At 36.9% G+C, this 17,491-nt stretch overlaps 1 protein-coding gene across 2 annotated transcripts in view; it reads left to right on the top strand.

The window, feature by feature from the left end:
• The window catches only part of PDHX (pyruvate dehydrogenase complex component X), a 67,530-nt gene extending 59,669 nt beyond the window's left edge, over positions 1-7,861 (top strand). For both annotated transcript variants that reach the window (XM_055300883.1, XM_055300884.1), the window contains 2 exons: positions 1,316-1,380; positions 4,248-7,861. In XM_055300883.1, the coding sequence (XP_055156858.1) occupies positions 1,316-1,380; positions 4,248-4,506 (324 nt within the window). In that variant the 3' untranslated portion in view covers positions 4,507-7,861. The remainder of the gene's footprint in view (positions 1-1,315; positions 1,381-4,247) is intronic.
• The last annotated feature ends 9,630 nt before the right edge of the window (positions 7,862-17,491 follow it).

The following is a 17,491-nucleotide window of genomic DNA, read 5'->3' as shown; positions in this document are numbered from 1 at the left end:
TCTTCTATTTCTGATAATCCAAGGACCATACAAGTCTAAGTCTAAGTTCATCTTTTCAGTTTTCATTTTGGATCCAAGTAGTTTTATAAATAACTACATCCAACTGGTATAAATATGTAGTTATCTCAGTTGTCAGAAAGTCGCAGTGATAGGTTGAAAACATTTTTAGACTTTTAAAGAATGTTTTTCTAAAAAATTAAGTCATCTCTGGTTTAAAGTTTAACAGTTGCCAACAGTGATTGTAATTGTACCTGTGTTAGCTATATAGTACAGAAAATTAAGCCTCAGATTTATTTCATCTCCCCAAGTGACAGTAGTTTCATTTCTCTCTTCCATTCATAATAAGTTCATTATTAATTTTTCATATATAACAACTCAACCTCCATTCCTTTGTTTTTGAAGCATTATTTTAAAAATAAAAATTAGCATAGGTGTGGTTAATTGCAAGTGCAAGTAAGGGAAATTTTAACTACTTAGTGTCACTTTCAGTGTCATCTGTCTTCTATCGGCTTTTAGAAATCAGTTTTGCCAATAGTGACACAAAATTACTACTTTCTTCTATATCTCAAGGCAGTGCAAATTGTACTAGCTCATTCAGGAAATGTTTCAGCTGTAAATCAAGAACCAAGAAAATGTTTATGTTCTAGTACTTTGTAATTCCACTTCTGAAAATTTATATAAAATAATTGAAAAGTCAGTGAACCAAAGTAAAACACTGGGGACATGATTGAATTATGGCAGATGTAGTGTTTAGAATGTTAAGCAGACATTAAAAAAACAATTATAAAGACTAACAACACAAAAGATGCTTAGAATACTGAGAGTAAAATACAAAATTCTACTTTTTTTTACAACTGTCTGAAGTTATATATATGTATATGTTACATGTAAAGAAATACTGAAAGATGGAAACTAATATTGGTTATGGGATTGTTGCCAATGGACAATTATTTAAAACCAACTGGGTTGACAGGAATGGCTTCTTCTAGTACTGTGTCTTAAAAGAAAAAAATTCTGTAAACAGAATAAATTTCATTGTTTTCTATAGAAAACACTGAAATGTTCTACATAGTAATGGCCTACAGGGTAATTCTAACACTTGAAGAATTTTTAAAGGGAAGTAATTTTTGTAGAGCTGTGATTTACATTTTTAGCTTCTTAGACTCTCTGCACTTGTTCATTTTTTAATTGTATTAAAGTCAAGTCAAGGCATATCAGAGATGAAGGCATACCCTATCCAAATATTTTAAGTGACAAAATCAGCCCTGTAACATGATGTTGGTTGTCATGCTGTATTTGTGTTTTTCTTTCCCAGGCTCTATCAAAGAAAGCAAGAGATGGGAAACTGTTACCTGAAGAATACCAAGGAGGATCTTTTAGGTAAAATTTAAACTCTTAATTATCAGTAGCATCAAACAGATAACAGACCTAGAAGTCTGTGTCATCAGTCTGTTTAATTCATTTTTTTGAAACACTTTTTTTAATTGAAGCAACATATCAAGGCTAGTAGGAACTCACTAGGGTTAGCTACTTAATTCTTCAGGTACTCTCAGAATGACATCCAGTTTCTGCAACTTTAAAAAAATATATTTACAAATACAATACGTTTATAAACCTCAACTTTTTCTACTTGTGCTCTGTTATTTTAAGGCACTTTGGAGGAAAATAGTGACACTTAGGCCCTTTAGTTATTATCAGCTCTTTTTTTAAGTGTCACACACAGTGTGTATACTGAGTATAGTATGAATGTTTCAAAAAGTGGAGAAACCTGTATAACCAACCAAAGCAAGATATAGACCATTACCAGCATCCCAGAAGCTTCCCTTACCTTGCCAAAGTAACCACTATTCTGAAAATTATCACCATAGACTTGTTTTGCTCCCTGTGGTCTTTATATAAATCAAACATATTCCTTAGTGTCCGACTTCTTTTACTCAACATTAATGTCTGAGATTAACCACATTGCAGTGTGAAGCAGTTATTATTGCAGTATATAGTATTTTATCATATGTTGTATGAGTATGCCACTATCCATTTTACTGTTGGGCATTTGTTGTTTACAGTTTGATGCTATTACAAATAATGGCACTATGAACATTCTTTTATTAGTGTCTTATGGTGAGTATATTTGTTTATTGACCTGAAGTGAAATCCCTGAATTAAAAGCCTTAATGGACACTGCCCAACAATTTTCCAAAATGTTTTTCCAAATCTATACTTATAATAACAGTGTATGAGAATTCTCATTGCTTCATATTCTCACCAACACTTAGTAATGTCAGGTTTTAAATTGTAACAGTTCTTAGAGCATGTTTTTGTACTCTTTGTGGTCGGGGAAATGCAAATTAGTGATGCTGAGTACTATTTTCATTTATAGCCTTTTGGGTATCTGGTAACTTATCAGATAAAGTACCTGTTGATGCCTTTTGTCCATTTTTAAAAATGGAATTTGAGGGTTCTTATTTCCAGATACACAGACCTTTATAGGATACATACTATTTCAAATACATTTTCCCACTCTGTCCCTTGCTCTAGGAACTTTCTTCAAGGTGTTTCTAATGAACACAAGTTCTGAATTTTATTTCCTTTTTTTTTTTTATTTTTATTTTTTATTTATTTATGATAGTCACACACAGAGAGAGAGGCGCAGAGACATAGGCAGAGGGAGAAGCAGGCTCCATGCACCGGGAGCCCGATGTGGGATTCGATCCCGGGTCTCCAGGATCGCGCCCTGGGCCAAAGGCAGGCGCCAAACCGCTGCGCCACCCAGGGATCCCAAGTTCTGAATTTTAATGAAATTTTATTCATTAGTATTTTTTTTACAGTTGGTACTATTTGTTTTATGTGTGGAATTATTGCCTATCCCAGAATCATGAAGTTATTTTTCTGTTATTTTCTAGAAGCTTTATAACTTTTCACATGTAGATCACAATCTATCTAAAACTGGATTTTGTATGTGATATGAAGATAAAAGGTCATGATTCTCCCCCCACCCCCCATATGGATATTATGTTGACCCAGCATCACTTATGGAAAAGCTTATACCTCCATGGCACTGAAAGTGTGTATGTGTTTGGTCTCTTCTGTATTCTGTCTTTAATCGGCTAGTTTGTCCATCCCTTGCTCAATACCACCAAACTGTAACTTTTGATATCTGGTGAGGAAAATCTTCTAATTTTTTTCACCCTCACAGTTGTCTTTCCTGGCTCTTTATATTTCCAAATAAATTTCAGAATCAACATATCACTTTCCGTATATAGACACATACATAGAAACTTTACTGGAGGTTATTTTTTTAAACATTTTATTTATTTATTTATTTATTTATTTATTTATTTATTTATTTATTTATTTATTTATTTATTTATTTATTGGGGGAGAGAGTGTGAGCACAAACATGAGTGGGGGGAGGGACAGAAGGAGAGGGAGAGAGAGAATCTTAAGCAGACACCACACTGAACTCCGAGCCTGATGCAGGGCTTGATTCCAGGACTGTGAGATCATGACCTGAGGCAAAAATCAGAGTCAGATGCTTAACTGACTGAGCCTCCCAGGCACCCCAACCTTGCTGGAGTTTTGATTGGGATTGCATTAAATCTTTTGATCAGTTTGAGGAGAATTGACATCTTTACAGCATTGAGTATTCTAGGTAGTGAACATGGTATAAACCATTGTTTATTCAGTTCTCTGGTTTCTTTCAGTTCTGTTTTGTAATCTATATAGAGGTCTTATATTTGTTTCATTAGATGTATTTCTTAATATTTGGTTTTTGCTACTGTTGTAAATTTTAAAATTTCATTTTCTAACTACAGCAACGTGTATATAGATATAAAATAGTTTTTTATATTGACCTTTTTATCTAGTGACTTAGCTAAATTCACTTATGAATCCTACTAGTTTATCTGTAGAATCTTCGGTTTTCTGTGTACACACACTCAATTCATTTGTGAATAATGATTTTTATTCTTTTTTCCAGTCCTTCTTATATTTTAATTATTTCTTTTTCTTGTCCTAACCCACTTCCAAGGACTTCCAGTTCATGCTGAATGAATGTTCATATTAGATACACTATTTATAAGTGTGTTGTTTTTTGATACTGCTGTAAATAGTTATCTTTGTCTTTGGCCTTGGAATAACTTGGTAAGATTCTATATCACAGTGTTTTAGTAGAATGAGAACATGGGCTTCTGGAAGAGGGTTCTTTGATTAAGGATATGCCACTTTCAGAGCTTTTTGTTTTCCCCTAGTATTTCCAATTTGGGCATGTTTGGCATCGACGAATTTACTGCAGTGATCAACCCTCCTCAGGCCTGCATTCTGGCTGTTGGGAGATTCCGACCTGTGCTCAAGCTCGAGCAGGATGAAGAGGGGAATGACAGGCTGCAGCAGCGCCAGCTTATAACAGTCACAATGTCAAGTGACAGCCGAGTGGTGGACGATGAACTGGCTACCAGGTTTCTTGAAAATTTTAAGGCAAACCTGGAGAATCCTATCCGACTGGCCTAGTCCTCCAAAATAAGAAGTTGGCTTTGGCTTAGTTAATTGTATAGCTGTTACCAGAATCTACACTGTAGGAAAACAATTAGGTATATAAGCGTGATGTGGGTGAGTTGTTTATTTATTTAAAAAAGGTGAATGAGTTTGGCCCAGGTTGTCTTCATTTTCAGTTTGGGTTTAATGGTGTAGAAATAAATAAACTGTAACTAATAAAAAAGAACATTTGGTTAGTCAGATCCATTTTTAACCTCTGGTGCTGTACTAAAGTGGAATTAAACTTGATGTAAATTAAATGTTGGCTCATTTGAGCATTTTAGACAATATTATGAGAATGTATAATAAATTATAAAGTCAAAAAATTGTTAGAACTAATTATGTTGAAGTTAGAAGTGATCTTCAAAGAGAAGCCCATTAATTTAAGCAGTGGGACCTCACTTTTTATAAGCCCTGCTCTAGATATACTTGAACAATTTAATATATGTACAGTTTATTCTGGATAATAGTAAGTAAGGATCACATTGTATTAGGGGTTATGGCAACATTATTGAATTTTTTATGTATATAAAGCCATAGGTCTTAGAGTGGTTTCTATCAATCTTATTTTTCACTTCTATGACACTGTGAACTTCTAAAGAAGAATTAAAAAGTCAAAAATAAGAGCGAGAGAGAGACCAAAAAATTTGTTTCAGTAATAAACTATAGTTAAGATACCTAAACTTTCTGAAATAAACTATTCATCTTCATATTAAGTTGGAATATATTAAAATAAATTATGCTATTTCCTACCAAACATTTTAAATTAGTGTTACTTTCAACACAAAATGTTGGGTTTTTTAGTGCATTTTAATCAAGTTTGTATTGTGCAATAAAATGTGAGAAAAAAATAAAAATTCTACTGTATTTTAAATGTTAGGACACGGAAGTTTAGCAGAACCTTGAAGTAGGTTAGTAATTTGCCTGAAACAGCTTATAAGGAATTCTACAGGAGGAAAGATATGATGATATTAGGAAAACAATGGATATGGAATATAAACTTTGAAAGAGAGTGGAAGGGAAAGTTTTCAAAGTAGGCAAAGGACTCTTCTTTTTATTCTGTCAGTAGTATGAAATTTTCACTAATTATTCTAAAAATTAGAAGGGCTTATTTTTCCCTATTAGCAACTTTGCTACAATTCGCAAGTTAACTGTACTGAAATTGGGTAGTAATTTAATTCACCACTCCCAGAAAGGCTTGTGTTAGTGTCTGCTGCCAGAAATCACAAGAAAAAAGGCCATGTGGTAGACACCACATTACTTAGACTCTGTCAAAAGAGCTTCTAAAACAACTAGGGCCCCAATGTATCAATTGTTAAGAATACACATAACCCAATTACTCAGGGTTAACAAGAGTAGTAGTCTTCCAAAGTAGTCTTCAAAACTTTTGTTATAGTGACAGTTACACTGAAAATTATAACCAAATGCTTTTTTCAAAATAACTTTTATAAGTTACAATTACTTATGGTTTTAACTGAAATTATTTGTTTTTTTCCTAATTTTTAAAAAGCATTTTATTTATTTATTTAGAGAGCATGAGCAGGAAGGAGGGGCAGAGGGAGAGGGAGAGAGAGAATCTCAACCAGACTCCGAGCTGAGCATGGTGTCCAGTGGCAGGGCTCGATCTCATGACCCCAAGATCACGACCTGAGCTGAAATCAAGAGTCAGACACCTAGCTGACTAAGCCACGGAGGCGCCCCATTGTTTTTTCCTAATTTTTGTATCTGAGGAACAGAACATGAGACAGACATATATAAGCGCTGGTGTGGAATTCTGTTTCCCATGCACCGTTGTGCATAAGCAGTGGTGCATCCATTTACCTATGAGCAAAATGGGCGCTAATGCCTGGTGCAGCCTGCCTTATTAAGTTGTGAACTACACAGGAGGAATGCAGTGTACATTTGAGACATTTTGATTTTTCATAGGTTGACATCTTAGCTTTTGGTACAAATGCTCATTTGCTTGAATATTTATATTGACTATATAAGGAAATTGCCATAACACTGATTTGAGAAAGAAGAACGGTAAGCTTGGTTTGGGTTACTATGCAGAACAAACTATGCACTACACAGGCAGGCTCCCTTCCCACCCCCATTTTATTCATTTATTTATTTGTATTTATTTATAAATAGTTATATTATATTGTATGTATATAATAGATATTTACTTGTACTGATAGTTATCACATTGAGAGAACATAAACATTGAATTTAATATCTGGTCATCTTTTTTCTCATTTAAACAGGGAAAACATGTAAAATATTGGGAAGACTTCTAAGAAAAGGGTGATAACACATTTCAGTTAACACTTGGGCATGAAAATAAATATCAATGAATATTAGAATTTGAAAGTCAAATGGCCCTGCTTCTCCAATTGCAATTTCTGGTTGACATTAACAAATGTAGTTTTGTTCACTGTTCTGTGAATATCAGTATAGTGATGTGGAATCAGTATACTGTGCATCAGTATACTGCTCACCCAGCTTTTTTGTTTGAAACATTACTAAGAGATTTATATGGACTGGAACAGATACCTTGGTATATCGTGTCAAATGGAACTTTTATTTTTAGACTTTTTTTCGTTTGTATTTGCATTTTGGACTTAATTTCACAGTAAATTGTATAGGCCAGACATCATTTGGGCATTCTGTTCAAAGTAAACCTAGTTTTCTAACCTTTTAATTGAAAGATAGGTGGTGCTGTGAGTTAATGGATTGTAGTTAGAGTGTGAGAGAAGAATTAAAATAGCATTTAAATCTTCGTGTTGAAAGGAAAGGTGTCCTCATTACACACTGCATCACGATGGACTTTGTCTCAGGTGACCTGAAGAAGGAAAAGAAACAAGTATGTTTCAGGTAAGAATTAACCATTAATTTTAATATGACCTTACCAATGGGAAAATTCTGTTGATTTTTAAAGAAGGAAGTAACTGCACAATTCCTATAAGCTTAGTCTGGCCACAATGTGCAAAGGCAGGTCAAAACAAGGAGAGGACAGCAGTCAGCAGGAACCATCTGGAAGCTATTGCGTTAATGAGAGCGTGAATTGACTAAATTCTCCACTAGGTCAGGGGGCTTTAAAGAAGAGAGAAAATGAAGAATATTGTAATGTTAGTTTGCTGTGGTGTATTATGAATATATGGGGTGGGCATGTGCTGTCAGGTGATGCAGCAAGAATGATGTAATTTCCTGGGCCAAAACACAGTCCCCCAAGGCCAATGTCACCGGTCTCCAAAAGGTTAAGTTTTATGTCCAGCAGATGGTATATCTCCATTTAAACTTTTTATAAGTGTAAAAAGTAGCAGTCTTCCAATAAAATAATTTTAAATTGTTTTGTGGACTTTTATGTTGTGTTTTCTAGCACTTCCATTGGTTTCAGCAGATGGGGACAGGCGCAGGGTTGGAGGAAAGGTGTGGTTTGTCTAGACTTGTAATATTGAATGAAATTATAAGGCATAAAGATGTGTTTTGAAAAATAATGATTAGCGTCTGTTAGTAGCAGTCTTTTATTCTTTGATCATATGAAAAGCTTACTTTCACATTCTATCACTCATCTATATTTTTTGCAACATGTTCAAGCAGCCTTTCCTTCCTCGGAAAGCAGATACTTTTAAACTTCTAACTTACCCTCTACTACATATGGCATATACAACTAAAGGAAACCTGGACTTTTTTAAAAAAGATTTTATTTATTTATTCATGAGAGACACAGAGAGAGAGAGAGAGAGGCAGAGACACAGGCAGAGGGAGAAGCAGGCTCCATGCAGGGAGCCCGATGTGGGACTCAATCCTGGGACTCCAGGATCATGCCCTGGGCCAAAGGGGCAGGTGCTAAACCCCTGAGCCACCCAGGGATCCCCGGAAACCTGGACTTTTATTAAAAGTTGAGAAATTATTCACAAAGTCATTAATTATGGTGATTTGCCTTTATTTACACATAATTTATTTTTCTGAAATTCCTTGATTTGTGGAATTCTTTATTGCTAAAGAATTTTTATCACTAAAAAATCAGTCTTTTAAGGATAAGGCTGTTGTGATCAAGTGAAATACTAGTCATAGCACTTATAGAGTATTCTATAAATGTAAGTTGTTAAATGTTTAATGGCATAAGTTGCATTTATTCTATATTTTCAGTGGCTCATCAACAGTCTGGTAATGAATGACATTTGTCAGGAGAGTATAGGATAGCACTTAATAAATTACTCTCCTCCATAGAACTGCGTTAGTACATGTTTTATCCCCTGGTTTGCACACTTAGCACCTATAAAACGCTATGCTCTTGGCAAGAATTTTATTTATTTCTGTGCCTCAGTATTCTTACCTATAAAATGAAGAAACAAGAGGGAAAACTAACCACAGTGGTTGCTGATCTTTTTTAACATCATCTCAATTCTTTAAGGTAGGTGATCTATCCAGTTTTGACATCATCATCGCAAGACGAGGTAATGAAACCAACTCAGAGCTTATATCCTTCAGCTAAAGGCACACGGGTGGCGCAAAAAAAAAAAAAAAAAGGGCACACAACTCAGATGCCACAGCTGAAATGAACCCAGGTCCGTGCAGCACCCAAATTCAAGCTCGCCACAGTGCAGTATATAGCTGTGTGAATTGTAGTACTGTTGCCGAGTTAGTTCAGTTTTCGCGTGTTAACACATCTTCCACTTGGAATAACTGAAGGTCCCATTCCTCAGTCCTGACACTGACGTGTTTGCTATGTGACCACTCTTAAATCAGCTCCTAGTTTTTCTGTAGTAGTTCACTTTGTATCTTTCTGGTAATTGTTGCAGAAAGTGCTAAGGTATTCTTGTTTTTATATGGACAACTCCTGTTCACCTGAGGTGCTGAACTTCAGTATTATAACTTCTCCCTCTGAATGGAAGGCTTAGAACAATACAGACTTAAACTTGGGGCTGAGTTCCTCTGAGGATAAAAACATGATCTAGAGAACATTTCACTTTTAATAAATACCTTAGAATCTGGTCCCAAGTTCAGAAGCAAAAGTAGTTCTCCCATTTTTCATGTGGAGGCCCCAGACTTCTGTGATGACAACCATATCAGTCAGGATCCAGTCTTGTATATTGACCTGATTAGTCGGGAACACTGGTTGCAATTCACTGTCTGGCAGAGTCCATCGGGCTGTCGAGGCCAGATAGGCCCACATTCACCAGGGAAATAGGAAGCAGCCCTACAGGGCACAGGTGAGGCTCAGCCAGTGGACTGTTACACCACGGGGTCAGGGTGGCACGGTGGGTGGGAGGCTTGGAGTGCATGGTATCTGAATATTGAGAGGACCATGGGAACATGGTGTTGGCAGGGCCATTCTGGACAAATGGCAGGGGCAAAGACACCTGCTTGTACCCTCGTGTGTCTTCTGAGAAAGCCTAACATCGTTCTTGCAGTTAAAGGGGAACTGCTTAAAATAATTGCATTCATTATTTTAGAGCAGGCATTGAAGGGTAAATTTGAAGCTGAGAGACAATGAACTAGTAACTGACAAGCCCAACCAGAAAGGGGGTGGGGAATAAAATGTGATGTCATTATTTTGGTGGTGGAATAACGCCAAATAATAAGACAGCTCAAGCATAGCAGTCTCTGTTAGACCTGCTTTGTGGGCAGAAATCTGTGTAAGCTAGAGGTAATATTGAAAATATTTCATTTCAAATAAGTTCCCCTATTTCCTAGAGACAGTTAACTAAAGTGTGAAACAAAAGTAAAATGTGAAATTGAATATTCATTCGGTAGTGGTGAGCATCTCCTGTGCATCAGCACTTAGGATTTACAGCTAAATCGCCCTCAATCAACTTAAACTCCTATAAGCAATAGGCAACTCAGTCACGTCCATTTTCAAAGTATATGCATAGGGCCTGGGTTGAGAGGTAGACTTTGTTCAGGAGATAACATTTGAAGCAGGTTTTAAGTGCTTTTAAGCCCACCTCCCCTTTTGTTTTCTGACTTCTCAAATTTCAGTAGCCAAATATTTGGCACCTTTTACATACCTAATGTATAAGTGTCAGCAGTCCATCCTGCATGACCTTGACCCAGTACCTATACACATCCTTCCAGTAACTTTAACTCCAACAGAACTTAGAAACTTAGTTGGAAGGAGAGCTACTCCTTGGGCAGTTGTGTGGGCAGAGAAAACTTTACATCCCTTTACCTGCAAGAAAATGTTCTTGCCAAGGTCTTCATGCCTAAAGAAGGTTAAGTGAGTTTAGGAATAAGCACTCATGCCTGGTTTAATTGAAATATATTTTAATATTACCTCTTTCCCTACCTCTTCGCCAGCCTCTGCTTTTTTGAAGGTATCTTGTGCATGCAAATGCCTTCTGATAATGGAGTAAGTAATCGCCAGGACACACACCTCTTTAGGTACCTTCAGGCTCATTGTTTCACATCTCAAGGGCCATCTGTTAAATTTATTTTCAGAGAATCATGATGACCTTTGCCGTCTCTAGCTAACTGAGCAAAATGATAGTAACAAGTGAAAAATCAAGTTTTATTTTTATCATTCAGTATATTTATTGCTAAGTATCAAATTAGTAGGTTCTGAGGCCAACTTCATTTGCCCATGAGCCCTATGCAGCCCCCCTCTGCTTCCTCCGCAGTTAACTTGATTTCATTACTTAATACATTATGCAATCCATGGGCATTTCATTTTGACACCAAGTCATCTATTAATTACTGGTAAAGTAATAAGAATGCATTTTATCTCAACCTGTTAATTAAATGCTAATCAGAACTGAGTTTCCAGGTATTCTCATACTTTTAATGCTTTGATACAACTTCAGAAAAGTGAAAATATATGCTAAGTTTTATAGATATATCTGTTCCTGAAAGCAGATTCAAACTCTCCTTTTAAAATTTCAATTTTGAAAAAAAAAAAATTAAAAATAAATAAAAAATAAAATTTCAATTTTGGCCGCTTTTCAGAAGCCATCATTCCTTTATGCTGAGAATATATGAGCCTGTGAATTTGGCAAAATGAAAACTCAGTATTCATTGGGAGATTAGGGCATTGGTATGTGTGCTTCCTCGTTTCCTAAAGGAATCCTCATAACTTTGGGAAGTATTAGAAGGAATAGCTTCCTAAAGTGTTTTAAAAGTGGAAAACTGATCAAATAAATAAGCACATATTAATAAAAACCAAAGTATTCTTTTACTTGGGAAATCCTGTTCAGGACATATGTTTTCCAGGCAGATATTTTGATACAGTTTTTCTAGTTATTAGTTTTCATTAAGTAGATGCAGACCTTTTCTCTTCTCCCAACCACACATATGCTGAGCGCCAAAATATAATAATATGATTCAAATGGCTAACTTATTGTCTTCCACACATTCTTCTGAATGCTTTATAAAGTATTATTAACTCATTAAATCCTCACAACTGCCTGATGTAGGAATCAGAACTATCAGTACTTCACAGAGGACATGTTAGGTAGCTTGTCTGAGATCAGACACCAAGTGGTGATGACAGGAGTCAAGGCAGGCAGTCTGGCCCCAGACCCTTGCAAAAGAATTCTCTTGTTAAAGATGCCAGTCTCAGGAAATTCTGGAGCTAAGCACATGACAAAGACACGAGTTGAGGAAATGCCTCTCTGTGAACTCAGCATCTCCTATAGGAATATCATAGAAATGAGTCTGGCTAAAGCCAAAGTAATCTGACATTTAGTGTCCTCTAGATTTTTGTATTAACGAGTGATGTGTTCCTTTAATTTTCTGATTCGTGAAGGGATGGTAGCTCATGTGGATGAGTAATCAAACAGGACGACACCTACACATTCTTATATGCAGGGCAAGTTTTTGGGTGATGACCAGAGTTCTTTAGTTTTTCTATGAGATAACAAGTCATGGATAAAGAAATATCTAATCATTTTAAAAAAAAAACATAGTGTCTTTGTACTTAAAAGTACATGTTCTTTCTATGCAGATACCAGATAAGATACCAGACAGATACCAGGTTAGTAGAAACATATCTTGATTTTTCCTGGATTGTTTTGCAAGTATCTTGGGTATGTTTTTGTTTGAAGTATTATACAGCACCCCTCTCATCCTTATTATCACTTTCAAGGCTATTAATTCAAATTAATTATGTCAATACGTCACACAAGGCTCTTATCTGGTAGGATTCCTGGCTGATTGGATTTCTCACATCTTCCTTCCTTCCAATCCCCGAATGTGTGGTCTGACCTTCATCAAAAACATTCCTTTTTGAAGGGCCTGGGGAATCTTGTTGGAGCAGTTCTGTGACTAGGTTTCAAGAACATACTAATGAAGTAAAAATGTTAACATTCATCAGGATTAACATAACATCATGCTATCTAGAGGATGAGATCTGAGACCAGTCTCCCTTTCTCGTGGATAGGTATGTGAACATTTTATGCTGGTAGCAGAGTCTTCTACTTGAAGGTCAGGGGGGGTCTCTTCGTGCATTCATGTCTGCAATACTGTACATAAGACATTCAAAAGCAACTTACTGAAAACTCCTTTATCTGCATCAATTGTGTTTCTTTCATAAATGAAAAATTACACTCTCTAAATGGAGGATGACTCTTTTACCAGAGGTTTCTAGCTCATGGTACCTAGACAATAGCAACAGGTATTTGGTGGGCTTTGCTTCTTTGGTTTTTAAGAGGAAGATCATTAGGGAGAAGGTGAGGTGGGACGGGTAAGACTAACAAATGGAAAAATAGTTTTGGAATTAAGTAGGCACTTAGACAAGGGCCAAGATTAATATGGACAGTCAGGAATCTGATTTGATTAGAGATAGGACAGGCCTTTTTTTTTTTTTTTAAGAAAGCTTTTTTATTTCGGGTTTTTATTTATTTAAATTCTAGTTTAAAGAAAACCTGAAAATTTAATTGCAATCGATTTTTCCAACACTAAAGGAAACTCCTTAGTGATTAGTGTTGGCTATTGGCATTGGCCTAAAGTTACCAAACAACAAAACTACCAAATAACAGAATTCTTATTTTTTTTTTTTTGAGAGAGAGAGAGTGCACGACGGTGGGGGGAGGAGGAGAGGGAGAAAGAGAATCTCAACAGACTCCACACCCACACAGAGCGCAACTCAGACTCTGACACAGGGCTGGATCCCATGACCCTGAGATCATGACCTGAGCCAAAATCAAGAGGTAGATGCTCAACTGACTTGAGTCACCCAGGTGCGCCCAAAGTAACAGAATTTTTAAGATTTCTGTACATCTTGGCTTGGTAACTATGTTCTGTTTCACCTTTAGAAAGACAATTTTAAATCACAAGCAAAGACAATTTTAATATGTAAGGAGCCATGGCACACATGTGTAAATGATGAAAAGTAGAAATCTGGTTGATGAAAAGTGGAATTCCTCACTGATCCTTTTGTTATGTACCCCAAACATATACCACAGTTGACAGTAAGAGTCAAATTCCTCTTGTTCGCTACCTACTTGGATGCCTTCATATTCACCTGTCCTCTGCTCCCAAGGAACTATCTGATGTAGCTTCAAGGGGGATGATATGTATTAGGCTTTGATGCCAAAACTGCCATCTGTTAGGGTTCTTCTTGTGTTCCACGTGGCAGGTGTGGTCAGATCAGCCCAAAGCTGTCCCTACTTGGAAACCAGCCTTCTTTGGAAGAGTTGGATTAAGCAGATTATTTTTTTAATTTTTTTAACTTTTTATTTATTTATGATAGAGAGAGAGAGAGAGAGAGAGAGAGAGGCAGACACAGGCAAAGGGAGAAGCAGGCTCCATGCAGGGAGCCTGATGTGGGACTCGATCCCAGGACCCTGGGGTCACGCCCTGGGTGGAAGGCAGGTGCTAAACCACTGAGCCACCCAGGGATCCCAGATTAAGCAGATTAAATTATGTTTTGAATCTTTAGGAAAATCTCTTTCCTTTTGATTTGTATTCTTGTACAGTTCTTGGTGTTTTTCTTGACAGGAGAATGGTAAACTAAACGGCTAAGATAAGGGTGTGGACCTATAGGATAGAAGCCAAGGAAGCTGTTCAACCTGTTTTTGTTCTTGACTTAGGCAGTGGTGTGTTGTAAATGTTTAACAACTGGCTCTCTGGGGGAGAATGTATATTTACATATAATCAAATGTAAGTATTATAAATTTTACTGAGATACAAATACTAAAATATACAATTAAATTGAATAGAATATATATACTGTGAATTATAATAATGTGTAAATACATTAATAATATGCAATAAAATATGCAATTCATAAATAATAATAGAACATACAGTCCTCTTTATTGTAAATTTTATATAGCTCATTGGTTCTCACAGACTGCATTCGTTGGTTTTTATGGAACTCTTTTATCCATAGCCAAACTGTAATTGCAGTTGATGAATAAGTATGATTTCCATCAGGAATGTTGCTTGATTTTACTTTATATGAAAGACTAAGATGAAAGTTAAAACAACAAAGGGATATGTTGGAATTTCACTTGTTTGTCAATGAAGAGAGAGTCACTTCTCTACTGAAATTGGGCCATTTTCAGATATACTGGAAGAGTATTTGCTGAAGTTTTGTGCTATTCGCAATCTGCCAGCTATAGGTGTGACCTTTGCTTTTTAAAGAATTACTTCTTTATTTTAGAGAAAGTGAGCAAGCACTAGTGGGAGGGGCAGAGGAAGAGAGAATCTGAAGCAGACTCCTAACTGACTGAGCCCGGGAGCCAGACACAGGTCTCCATATCACGTCCTGAACCGAAACCAAGAGTCAGTCTACTCAACTGACTGTGCCGCCCTGAACCCCTACGTGTGACATATTTTTCAGTTCAGTCTACATTATTTACATTTTCCTGTCACTTTCTTAAGCCTGGAGATAGTCAACAATAAATCAAGCCCTGATTTTTAGCTTTTGCCTATTGTATAAATGCTCTGCCCTCAAGCTACCAATGTGATGTCATTGAACGCAGAGTTGGGAAGAGGCACGCAGCCGTACACCATTATATAGCATTTCCCACCATTGGTACAGATACAATAGATGTGAAAAACCTCAAGAACATAGATAATAGTAAATGAGTAGGAGGTGATGAACTGTGGGTATTATTTTTGGTTTTGATAATTATTAAATAATAAGCTTGTATGATTTAGCTTTTAATAAGGCCTTGCAAAATTCTTGAAACAGTCTGCTGCTTTTGACAGTCAGCTCTCCCAAGCTGGTATAAGGCAGCTTCCAGACATCGCTGGCTTTCCACCCTCCAACTCCAACCCATACTTCCTTAATGCCCATGGTAGTGGGGATAGGGGAGACAGGGTAGTGGGGACCGTGGCCAATATGCCTTTTAAAATACAGAATCCAGGGCCCTATGCCTGGAGATTGGTCTGAGGCAAGACCTGAAACTACAAAACCCAGACCTCATAGGTGATTAAGGTGCTTCAGGAGAATTAGGAACTAATCCTTTAGTGAGAGTGCTGACATTCCAGGCCAGCTCCCCAGGGTTTGATGCAGGAGTCCCTCTAACAAGATGTCTTTGTTGCCTGGCCTTCTCTGCTCATATACAATGTCCGTTTGGAACACCATGGGGCAGAGATTAGAGTGGGGGCTTCAGGTAGGGGAAGTGTTCACGTGTTTGAGATCCTGAAACTCCCAGGGTATCATGGCTAGCACCACTACTTACCCTACGGAAGTTGAAACCAAACCAATTTTTCAGTTCCTAACTAGAAATTCGACTGTAGAGACCACCAAAAAAAGCGGAACTGGGTACAAAAGGTTGTGGGCTGGTTAGTCAGAACCATGAAATCTTTTGCTGGGGTCGGCTACTGACTCATGGGGAAGTTTTCTGTTTCAGTAGTCTATATTGCAAATATCTTTGTTTAGTAAAGCTTAACAACCAAGCATGATTGGCTCTTATGTGGGTGTGAAGTCAGCTCAATCAAGGAAAAAGAATGGTGGCCTCCATCAGTTTTTGTAATTAGTCCATGAAAACCTGAAATTAGAACACATGAAGTAGAGATGGATATTTTTCTAAAGGGCTTCTTGTTTTTGGAAAAGATCCACAGAAAGTTCCCTAGAAAATACCCTTCCAATAGTTTTAAATGGTGCTTACAAAACCCTTGTTCATGCATATTTTGTAGAAATACACCTATTGCATTACACGTAGGAACCTTACCTTTACCATACAGTTTCCAGAACCTGTCTCTGTATAGCTGTGAAATAGGAAATGTGGCCCAAATAAGAGGAACTAGGGGTTACATCTGAGCAGAGAGGGTATGTTTGAGGACAGTAACAACATGAGAGACTTTTCTTCTTTGCCATGCTGAGAGTCACTGAGCCAGCAATTTTGAAATCGCTTTTGTCGCTGTAACACATCCTGGCCAATGAACTTACTGATGAAAATTGAGGAACCTCAGCTCGGGTGAAAGTTTTAAACTTTTAAATTTATGATGAGAAATCTCTCATAAAATGTGTATGTGAGAGGAAAAAAACATGGCTTCCTGTGGAGCAGGGAGCCAGTATTCATGAAACCAGATAAACTAATTTCCACACGCTCGTAACATTTCTAGTGTGTATATTAATTAGCCGTACCCAAAATTTCTCAAGGAAAATATATAAAGTCAGTGTCCAGAGAAAAACATGAAAGGAATTTTTCAGGGATCATTAGGCATCGAATTGTTCTCCCGAGCAGTTTCCAAGGCCTTTGGTGAGTCTGAAGCGCATTAGCGCACAGGCTATGCTACAGATAGGAGCAATAATAGGAGGTGATTAGGACAGGACTTGAGACCTTTTTTTTTTTTTCTTTAAAGTAATGACATTTCCATTTGCAAGCTTCCTCAAGCTCTGTGACTGCATGATTTCCAAGGCAGAATGTTTAACTTGATGTGACAGGCAGACTGCTATGGGCCTGGAGAACAGAGATTGGAAAAAGAAGCAAGCAAACCCATGTGATTTGTTTTATTTGCTACTGCTCCATCTTTGCACTGAGACAGTTTATCTCAGTGTACCTTACCTTCTCCTATGTGGAAA

This window comes from Nyctereutes procyonoides, unplaced genomic scaffold (assembly GCF_905146905.1).
Source record: "Nyctereutes procyonoides isolate TBG_1078 unplaced genomic scaffold, NYPRO_anot_genome, whole genome shotgun sequence".
Taxonomy (NCBI): Eukaryota; Metazoa; Chordata; class Mammalia; order Carnivora; family Canidae; genus Nyctereutes; species Nyctereutes procyonoides.
The sequence above is the reverse complement of the archived record's forward strand: the minus strand, read 5'-3'. Positions and strand labels throughout refer to the sequence as shown.